The 10,877-nt window shown below is 36.5% G+C and overlaps 1 protein-coding gene across 4 annotated transcripts in view; it reads right to left on the bottom strand.

Annotated features, from left to right (window-relative positions):
- WDY (WD repeat-containing protein WDY) overlaps positions 1-10,877 on the bottom strand; it is a 37,644-nt gene that overhangs the window by 17,806 nt on the left and 8,961 nt on the right. For 3 of the 4 annotated variants that reach the window (XM_014435814.2, XM_024360383.2, XM_014435824.3), the window contains 7 exons: positions 8,848-8,959; positions 8,623-8,762; positions 5,308-5,505; positions 3,818-4,031; positions 3,128-3,408; positions 1,724-1,924; positions 498-739 (listed from right to left, as the gene is read on the bottom strand). In XM_014435814.2, coding sequence (XP_014291300.1) covers positions 498-739; positions 1,724-1,924; positions 3,128-3,408; positions 3,818-4,031; positions 5,308-5,505; positions 8,623-8,762; positions 8,848-8,959 — 1,388 coding nt within the window. Of the gene's footprint in view, positions 1-497; positions 740-1,723; positions 1,925-3,127; positions 3,409-3,817; positions 4,032-5,307; positions 5,506-8,622; positions 8,763-8,847; positions 8,978-10,877 lie in introns of all 4 variants that reach the window. The other variant, XM_014435832.2, reaches the window with a different exon arrangement.

The raw sequence follows: 10,877 nt of genomic DNA, 5'->3' as shown, positions 1-10,877 counted from the left end.
ACAAAACCATATTTATTTATTTATGGTTTTGTTTATTTATGTTGTTCTTTGCTGACCGCACCCCCCGACAAACTTCTTCAATCATTAATCTACGGCCAACTATCTACACCTCACTATCTTAGTTTACTTTTTTGTATCTTATTATCCTACATTGTCAAAAAAATTTTATTTGTTTTGCATTTTTTTTAGCCCTGATGAAGCCTTACAAAGAGGGGCGAAACATTGACAAATAAATAGTTGAAAACTATTTTTAGTTTCTTTTTTTATCTCAACCCCGACCAACTCATTTATATTTTGAAAAATACAGTTAATCATTTATATATAATTAACGTTTAACATGCAAAACTTGGAATTTCGACTGTTGTTGATCCAAACCAAAGACATGCAATGTGAAATAGAACCGCAAGGTTAGAAATATAATTAGTATTATAAGGGTTAGTATTCATCACAAAACTGAAACTTCATTGGTGATTTCTCTAGTAAATGCTTTATCGTACCCCCGTAACAGCTCCATCCTCCTGAGGCAGGTGCCAGTATGGAAGTTCCACATCTTGATCGATCCGTCGACGGCTCCGGTGGCCAGCAAAGACTGGTCTGGGTTGAACGTGCCGCTAGTGATCCCGTAGGAAATGGTCTCCGTGAGGGCGTCGGCAGCGTGGGCCCGGACCCAGCTGTACATCTTCTCTCCGGTAAAGGCATTCCACTTCGTGATCACCGAGCCCGAGCAGCAGGTGATTAACTAAAACAAGTCAAGTAAGTTATTCCATTTATGTCCACGATTCTTCTAGTTTTACAAAAGAAATGAACAATATCTTAGAAGTAAAATACATAGAGAATATGAGATTAAGCAAATCAACAGAAAATGAACCCTTCATACGGCCAGACGCATTCTGCATAGTTTGAGCAGTGAACCTCCTGAGCTTGGCCGAGAAATGAAGAGGAGGCTGGTGGCTCGTTGCTTTAATTACAACGTAAGAACACATTGGTTATTCCTCTGCTTGCCTTTCGCATCCGAAGAAATTTTCAGGATAACTAATTTTATTTTAACGTACAAACATTAATTTAGTTTGCAATTCAGATAAGTTGTTTGTTTTCAATGTATCAATAAACTTATTAAAAAATAAATAAATTAGACTCACCACACACGAGGTGAGATTGTATGTGACGAGATGAAATATAAAAAATAGGGTCACATATGCTGACCCTGTGGTCAACTCAAGTAATACCCTGTGGGAACAGGAAACCTGTCAATTACTATACGTTATTCCTTTTTCGTTGTAAAGGTTTCCTTGATCACATAACGATGTCATATGCATAGCATGTGCAGCCTGGAGGTACCTAAATTATTTGTAACATGATCGTTTATTGGAAGTATTTTTGGTGGTTACTTTACCTTCCCCTTCCCCTAGTTAGTTCCTTTCCTCTCCCCCCTTCTCACAATTACCCATTTCTTTACTAAGTATTGGCTCTTCTATATTTCTCACTTCCTATTGACCAATCTAGGTAGAACTAGACATCTAGATTTCCCAGTTTGTGAGAATTATATGTTGATGCAACATTTTATTCTACAATAAATGTAAATCTTAAAGTCTTTACTGTTGTATGAGATAATTAAATCTCACAAGACGATACTCTCTCGCGTCGATTACCCCAGCCTCCTTTGAGGATCTCAACATGAATCCCATTACAGCATTATTAAGTTTAAGCCTCCATTATAACTTACCACGTCATAGAGGTAATTGTAGAGAGCTACCGTGATCTCCCTGTCATGGGCGTAGCCGGCGGTGTAGTCCTTGTTGAAGGTCCTCCCCAGCTTGAGCCGGCACAGCTTGAAGGCCCCAAAGACGAGCACTTTGAAGTGTGGGTTGTAACAGAAGGTCAACGGCGAGTAAGGCCCGAATTTGTCCAAATTGTCTTCGTATACCTAAACATTTTTTCGAAAATGTATTTCAAGTTAGAATATTTGATGTTAGTAAGATATTAAAACTAAGAGAGCTTAAAAGCACCTTCTATGGAAATCGTCAAATCAGAATGACAAATGACAAGATGTATTGACACAATTCCGAATCACAAGCACAAACATTTACAGATCGGAACTCTTGGATCAATCTCTACACCGTTAAACGTAGCAATAATATTTATGCATTTAATAACTGCTGGCAAATGATAGTTCTGATCATCGATTCCACTTCAGAACTTTCTTATATTAACAATAAAACAAATTAATACTTTCTAATAATTATGGATATTAATTTATTGAAATTACAAGTAAATCATATTAAAGCGTAGTATATTTACGACTTTAAGTCAGTTTTCCTAACCTATCCGCCAGTCTCAGAATGTTTAGGTAGATATAAAATTACTTAAACTATCTTGTTATTTCTTGATGCTGTCCAAAATCATATGAGACCACAGGAGTGTCCTGTGAGGAGACCACACAGGGAGATGCCCTCTCTTTAGTTCGCTCCAAGAGGCATGTACTCCATTAAAGAAGTTAAATATACCATTAAGATAATCGATTATTATCTTCATTGCTAGCACCAATTGGATTAGGTCAGAATTTCTCACGCCGGTATATTGGTTTTCTTAAATTTTGCACTTATAATCTTTCTAGAGGAAGCCTTCAAATAAGTCAGGACTACAGAGAGATTAGACCATAACCTACATATTTAAGCTCGAAATAATGAAATCGTTATAACCTAACAGCATAAACTGATTCCAACTTATGCAAATTCAGGCCACAACATCAAGTGGAAAGTATAGGTCAGGGATTGCTTTTGAATACAGGATAGTGCCAACAAGACTCGCTATACCTTTGTTGGCACAATAATGAAATCTTATCAAACGGCAGTGAGTATTATGAGCAACCACTCACTATTGTTGGATATAACCGAATCTTAAGTTAGGTAGAAAACAATGTCGCTGATACAATATGAGGGATTTCGTTCAATTTGCGAATATCTAAAGCTATATCCATTTGTAAATACTGCTTACCCATGATACAACCTAAATAAATGCATCAGATCTGTCTGGATTTAGCCCTCCAAATAGGGCGAAACGTTAGTTACCAGGATTCAAACAGAGAGATTCAATTAAACATAAATTAATATTCTTATTCGAGTGAAACCTGTAGAGAAGATTTACTCCTGGCGTCCCAGACAGTGATTTTGCCCTCCCTGGCATAAGTGTAGATCCAAGGATTTTGGTGATTGTCTTCGTCGACGATCAGTGCCACCGTCTTGGAGGTTTTGCCTTCGATGATGGATTTGGGCTTGGCCGGGGAGTCCAGGTCCCAGATCCTGATGTCTGTGTCGTACCCAGCCGTCACCAGGTAATGGCTAAATCTGCTCTTCTTCATCTGCATGATCTCTTGAGTATAGACGCCAACCTCCGCCCACGGTTCGTCCTCTGCGAAGAGGCTTTTATTAATGACAGTAAATTGATGACCACTACTACCGGATGAAGTAAAGAGAGTTAGCAAAAACGAAGAGAATATAATATATTGGAATACAATACCGTACAGAAGGTTTTCCTATAGAAAATTTGAGTAAATCCACTTAATTAGGTTGACCAGAAGGAACCGTTTACTATTTTATTACATAGCTCATTCTCCCTCAAAGGAGCGGTTTCAAGTTTTTCAGAAATATAAAAGTACTACTAATAGGACTGAACAAAATTACGGATACTCTCTCAAAAGTTTTGAAATTTAATGCCCATCCAAATGTCTTTATATTATCTTCATGTTAGATAAGCCAAAGATGTGCAAGGGTCTCGGGTAAAGACCTAAAAAATAGTTCTCTGTCTCCTAAATACTCACTGTCCCTGGACATGATGTCCGCCACGGTGACACCCGGAGCTACGTCTATGGTGGCTAGAATGGTGTTGTTGAAGACATTAAGTACGACCACGGCGTTCTTAGGGTTGTTACAGGTGGTCACCAGTGCTTGGAACTTCTCGCAATAGAACATGGTCTCGATCCAGGTCGGGTGTACCTTGGGGAACTCGATCGACTGCACTCCTTCCAGGGCACCCTAAGAAAAAAAGTCTTAAGCAGTTGGCAGCCTTTCTATTATTATTATATTTAAATTATTTTTATTTTCTATCAATTCTAAACTAAAATACCTTTATTGTTCTCTTCCTACTTTCGGACCACGGCTCATTTCTTGACTTGTCAATTTATGTTTTTCCATTTTTTAATTTATTATAGCGAATATCATGGAATTATTGTACGTATATATGTCTATTATAGCAAAAATTTAGTTAGATACACTATAAATTAGTTTATAATGATTATCTTCGTAAGAGTAATATAATGATGGTTTGTCGTTGTCGAATAAAACGTTTCGTATATCAAAACTTAATTTCTGAAACTATTAGGCGCGCACTGATATCTATTAGCAATTAAATTGAAGCTAGTTGGCTGTACCATAAAGTAGTTCATGAAGTCTATCTCCTTAGGCAAAGCAGTTTCCATGATATTCAATAAAATTCATAATGTGTTGATAGCTTATTGTTCGGCAGAAACCTTTTGGTTTACGAAAAAACTATAGACCATTTTCTATCAGCACATTAATTGAACCTAGATGATTGAACTATAAATTAGTACTTAACGGTTATCTTCATTGAAGTATCGCCTTCAGTGATATTTAACATTTTTTTTTTTTATTGGCGCGACAGACCTTGGGGTCTAAAATCTCACGCGATGTACCTAAGAAATACATTGCGCGTTTCCTGACGTGGTTTTCATAGTGTGGGTCCGTCACTCCCACGCCTATTTTTGTGAGTGCCACCCATTGGCTGACGGGCCTCACAAATGCACGGGGGAGATTGTGAGTGAGTATTGGAAAATTGTATGCTTGAAAAAATCCCGGGTAGGGCCGGGCTCGAACACCTTACTAAATAAGGTTTTTTTGCTATTTAGAAAAAATGTTTCTTTTTAGAAAACTGCATTTCGGGAACTATTGTACTTAAAGATCTGTTACAGAGCTCATAGTTTAGCAAATGTATTTTTCTATTAAAGGAATTCTATTAAGTTTTTTTGTGTTGTAGGTAGTTTCAATGGTTTGACCACTAAATGAAAAAAGAGCAAATTTTTTTCCGTGAAAGAATTAATTTTCGAAAAATTGGACTAAGAAGCATTCAAGGTAAAAGGGTATCTGTTCCTACAGACACCCATATATACCCAATATTGTACCATGGATTCTATAAAATATGCATTATCAGTTTTAAGATATTTAATAATAAATACAGATCATAAGTACACTTTGAAGTAAATAAGTAGCAATTAAAATATCAATCATCACTCACCATTTGAATTTGGTGGTAGCGAACCCTGATGAAAGGGAGTCCAATCACTTGAGAGAATATCGTCCGGGCCGCGTTCTGGGAGAACATGAACACAATAATATTGCCCTGGGTGTCCCCCACTGCCAGCCAGGACTTGATCGAGTCCGTGTCGTAGAACTGGTACTCCATCGTAACCAGTCCGTGTCGGAAGTCGTTGATCTGTCGTAACATCAAACGTTATCAAAAGGATTTAGTTTACTAGGATTCGAAAAATAGTATTTTTTTTTTTACTCCGTCCGGAAACGTCTCAACATTGTAATCAACCTATAATTAATTATATAGTTTCAGTTTTTATTATTTTATCGGTTGGCTTGGAGATCTTTAGCCCCCTCCAACTGCTATCCACTTCTGCTTATCTTGGGTGATGGCTTTTCAGTTTATTACTTGTGTTCAGTCGCGTCATTTTTCCTAATGCCGTCCAACTACTATTACAAATGATTTCCTTCCTAAGATTACAAATGAAAATATTTTCCTAATATTAATAATAAAAACAGTTGCCTGCAAGTAATAACAGGTTTAAGCGCCTAATCTAAAAGGGAAAATAACTTGACTTATCTTAACAAAAAACATTTTATATACATAGATTACAAAATAAATTGTAGTGATTCGATTTGCACATTTCTGGTATTAGATAATTACTTAAATGAAAGAAAGATAATTCTAACGTATATAAGATGCAGAAACCTAGAAAAATAAAGAGAAAAAAGATTCCTAACTCCGAGCTGATGTGCAGACTGAGACCCGCGCAGGTCAGCAATCATTTCCACTTGTCGTGAAACATCTAATTGGAGAACAGCTTATTCCTACCGTATCCCGTATCCAAACTATTTTCAATTTAGCCACTGTCACCCTGTTTCCCACGCACCCATGTCAGTTTCGGCCAGGGTCGCTAAACTCTCCGATTTTCGACAATCGTAGCAGGGTTTCGCATTAATATAATTGATAAATATGTACTAATGGTATTTCCGGTTCACTATATCGCCGTTCAGTTTCATTAAATTTCCAACCTGCTTATGCAATGGGCTTTCATCTTCCTATATATTTTGAGATAGAACGGCCCCAATAACGAATTCGTTCGAGTTCTTGGTGATTCTAATCGTTCTGTGAATTACATAACATAAAAAATCAGTGAAGACTAAAATGACTTTATTCTAATATATTTACAAGAACTACATGTTACTGTTACTCAGTCTCTATCTTCTAACTTCTCTCTTCCTTGGCTATCTAGTCTAGGAAATATATATATGAACACTTAAGAAGAGGGGGTAGGAGAAATAGGAGAAGGGGTTTTGACCAATCGGATAATTTTAAGAGACTAGGTGGGGGGTAGTAAGCCAATGAGATTTAGAAGTAAATATCTGGAAGGGGAAAAAAGGCGTGTGAGAAAGAAGCAGGGTGTGAGGCTTCTAAGAAAGGGACCATGACCTAAGACTTGTGTGTTCTGACTTACATATGTAAACCATAAAATAGTTTGACTGATGCAAGTCCATTGTGAGAAGACAGCATGTACCTGCCTAAGTGCCTATGCTATTGATATAGGATACTAGGGGCTTGAAAAGGGCTGTTAGAAGGGTCTCAGCCTTCTTTGAACCTAGTTGTTTTTATTGAGTTGTTTTCTTCTTTCTTTCTTTTCTTCTTGTTCTTATAAAATTGTAAGGAGAAAGTGGACATAGGCAACCATATGTCTAAAGTGACTCAGGTTCAGTTGGGCAAGGGGCAATTGTTTAAATTTATAATACTGGTTCTTAACTTGTGGAAATCGGAAAATGCAATCAACAGTCGAGTGGTCAAAATCTCCCGGCATTGCCTAATATATAATATCTGTTCGGTCCTAATTAAAAATGTCTCCCTTTCTTCAATATTTCGGTTGAAAGGTGTCCGCTATTCTGGGTATAAATTTGCGAAAAAATATACCCAAAAACTGTTTGACTCCATGAGCATTCTTAGATAAAGGAACTTCTTGAATTGCTTTCACGTGCTGGAGCACGTTCAGCCTGGGTCCTGTTTCATAATTAAGTACAAACTAATACTATTATATAGTCTTGTCGCTTTACCTTAATTCAATTACACAGACTTGTATAATAGTAACTTGTACTTGTACTTTTTAACTCCTGTAATATCACTAATAGTTCTCCTTATTATGAAAAAAAATAAGTATTAGTGTTGTTACCACGTTGTTTCTATACTTGTATTTTGAACTAATACTATTAGCTTTCATTGTGAAACAGGGCCTGTTATATCCGATTCCGCAAAACTACGTTTCCCAAAAATTAAATTTTTCGCAGAACAACTTAAGGTCAAATTTGAACACACTATCGCAGCCTTGTCAGACGTTTAACATATTAGGTATTACAAAAAACAATCAAGACATCCATGGTTTCAAAGATAGCTTTTCGCCTAGACCCCTCTGTTGTTCGTCCATGAGACGATGGATGCTAACGGTCCCAATCAATTATGTTGTCGACCCGAGGAATGAGGTCTCCTCCAAAGGGGAAGAACTTCCTCATACTAGCGCCAACCACCGACCATTCCCCTATCGAGTCCACCCCCAGAATCTTCTTCCATAGATTCGGGGTTTACCGATTCTACCGGGGAGTCCCGCCTGGGTCTGCCTCTTCACTTTGTTTTTGACGACGTCCATCTTCAGGATGAGATCTAGTGGCCACCACCGGCCAGCACCTGCGCCGCCCATTCGACACCGTTCTATATGTCTTCTTGACTCTTAGGAAGCCGGTCTCTATATGGTGACTAGTCCCATCTTGTGTTTCTGCGTGAGTTTTCGGCTCCACGCCGGGTATGCGTATTTCAGGATACTCTAAACCATATCTTTGGTCATTGTGGTGGGGTACCTGAGACCCCTAAACCCATTACTAAGTCCGTTGAATGACATGGTCACCCTTTCCCTTAGGTATAAACTGTATCACTACGTAACATTAGAATGGCTACGATAATAGCTAATAATAAGTAAAATATAAACTCAGCAGTATCACGTAACAGTAATTTCATATATAACAACCAAAGGACTTAACCTCTGTGTCTCAGATTTACATAATTACACACACACACAACTGGAAAAACATTATAACAAAAGGTATCTAAATTAATTAATTAATTCTAAAGATATCTAAGTCTTTATTAAATGTCCATATCGGCCGACCCATCCATCATTAAGGACAATCTATTAAAATAACAGATTTGGCACCAACACATTTACACTTTATCTTGACACTTAAACATTATGCTTTTAGAATAAAGAAGAAATAAATAACTACATACCACCGTTCTCAAGCGAAAATTGTCAGCGATGGCGTCGTATATTCTGATCTCCCTATCCATCGAACAGACGCAAATCATGTTGATATCAGCCATTGCCACGATTTTTGTGATGCAAGTCGATGCAATCTTTAGTGGGACAGCTGTACAGTTTTTTTTTTTTATTTAATATTATCCTTTAAAATGTTTAATATATAAATTATAATAAATGATAACTGTTCGTCATACAGGTGAAGGCAGTTGAAGAATACAAGTGTTTCATATCCAAGTTCCAAAAATCCACGTACCCATCCTTGCTCGTTGTGATGAACCTGCCGGCAGAATAGTCCTTCTTCTTGTCCTAGAAATATCGGCGAAACTAAAATTTTAAAACTTATTAGATTACGATATTTTCAAATAAATCTTTTGTTAGATTTGAGAACCCATGATGTTCATGTAATACTAAATATTACAATGAGAATGATCCAATTCTTCTTGTACCTACACCGTAAACCATGTTTAACAAACCATACTTGGTCCTTAGAATCTTTACGCCTACATTTGTTTTTGGAGTTGTGGTGCAGCTAAATTTTAGAATATCAAGAGCATCTAATTCTTTCAATCCAATTTCCAAAATATGCTACTTATTACGTATCATAAAAATTAATTTTTTTTATGACTCCTTTTCTGGTCATTTCTGATCTACAAGGGAGATACCACCCTACGCTACCCTACAAATTTTAATTTCGTGGGACCAGCACAGAAATAAAAGTCGACACTCCAGGCCGGATTCGAACCGGCGCCACTGCAGTCAGGAAGCACTCTCGCTTGGCTCTTTAATCCCCATAAATTTCAGGTAAGCTATTTTTAATTCCCCTCCAACTATAGTTTGATAGAGTCAGCAATTTATACTATTAACTACATATAGTTTTCATTGAAGTGATTTAAGATTGATGTTAAATAATTTCTTGTTTCCTCCGGACTCATGGATGGAGAATATTTTTCAACTTGCTCAGATGAAGCACAGGGGTGCCGATGAGCCTCTTCCAGGTGTTCAGCGAAATAATACAGAAATGGATCATCCGACGCTTACTCAGCTTTCAGTGGACCACCACAGAAATAATATAATATAAAATATAAATATGTGTAATAAAATAAAAAGCAGCATCTAATGACAAAACAACGAAATTTATAATAAATATATTGTTCGAGTAGTATAGTTTTGATGATATTTGCCAAAATAAATTTTCAAAATGTGGATCTCAAGTTGTTGAAGACTCCGGGAAAACAAGAAATTATTTATTTCAATGAAAACTATATATACGAAACGTCGGCATAAAATAAATAAATATGGTTTTGTTTATTTATGTTGTTCTTTGCTGACCGCACCCTCCGAGAAACTTGTCCAATCATTGAAACTATATATAGTTTTTTTTTTAACTTTATTGAAATTTACAACTGTATATTACATAATATATTCAGTAAATATGGTCTTAGTTAAAAAGGAGTTTTACAGGCGTGTAGAGCAACTACCAATTGGTAGCACTCCTATAAAGTTAAAAGTCAAAATTGTTAACTCTACCAAACATAAAAATGGCTTAGGTGGAATTTATGCGGATTAGAGCGCCAACTTAGACTGCTTCGTGACTGCAGTGGCGCTTGTTCAAATCCGGCCTGGATAGTCGAATTTTATTTCTGTGATGGTCACACGAAATTTAAATTTGAAGGGTAGCGTTAGGGAATAAAAAATTGCTGCTGTTTCAATATTTTGTGAATTCATTTTGGTCAATAACATGAAAACTACCTACTATTTATACAAACGACGTATAGATGTATTTTATCCCTCAATTAAGGAAAGCAAGAAGCAAGAATTTCAATGATATTCGCCAAAATTAATCCACAAAACATTGATTTTTCGTCCGTTGGAAAAAAAATAATGTTGGTTTTTGAAAAACTGTATCTTTATATATAAATGTCTATGCATAAATAATATTATCTTTAATTATTTATGATAAAACTAATTAACAACACCCATAACAAGATCTCGTATCGATTTATTTTGACGTGACAACGTCTTATAAATCATTTTGCGGGATGCCATGTTAGAAAAAGTGTCCCGTAACGGTTTTGAAATGAATTCGACTCATATGAGACCAACAATAGTACTTAACAGATGACTAGAGAACCATTATTACCTTCTGTGTAATTATTAAATAAATAAGAACACAATTACTTTTGACGTGACAACGTCTTATAAATCATTTTGCGGGATGCCATGT

Source organism: Halyomorpha halys, unplaced genomic scaffold, assembly GCF_000696795.3.
Source record: "Halyomorpha halys isolate HHAL.00 unplaced genomic scaffold, Hhal_1.1 Scaffold50.1, whole genome shotgun sequence".
NCBI classification, from domain to species: Eukaryota; Metazoa; Arthropoda; class Insecta; order Hemiptera; family Pentatomidae; genus Halyomorpha; species Halyomorpha halys.
The sequence above is the reverse complement of the archived record's forward strand: the minus strand, read 5'-3'. Positions and strand labels throughout refer to the sequence as shown.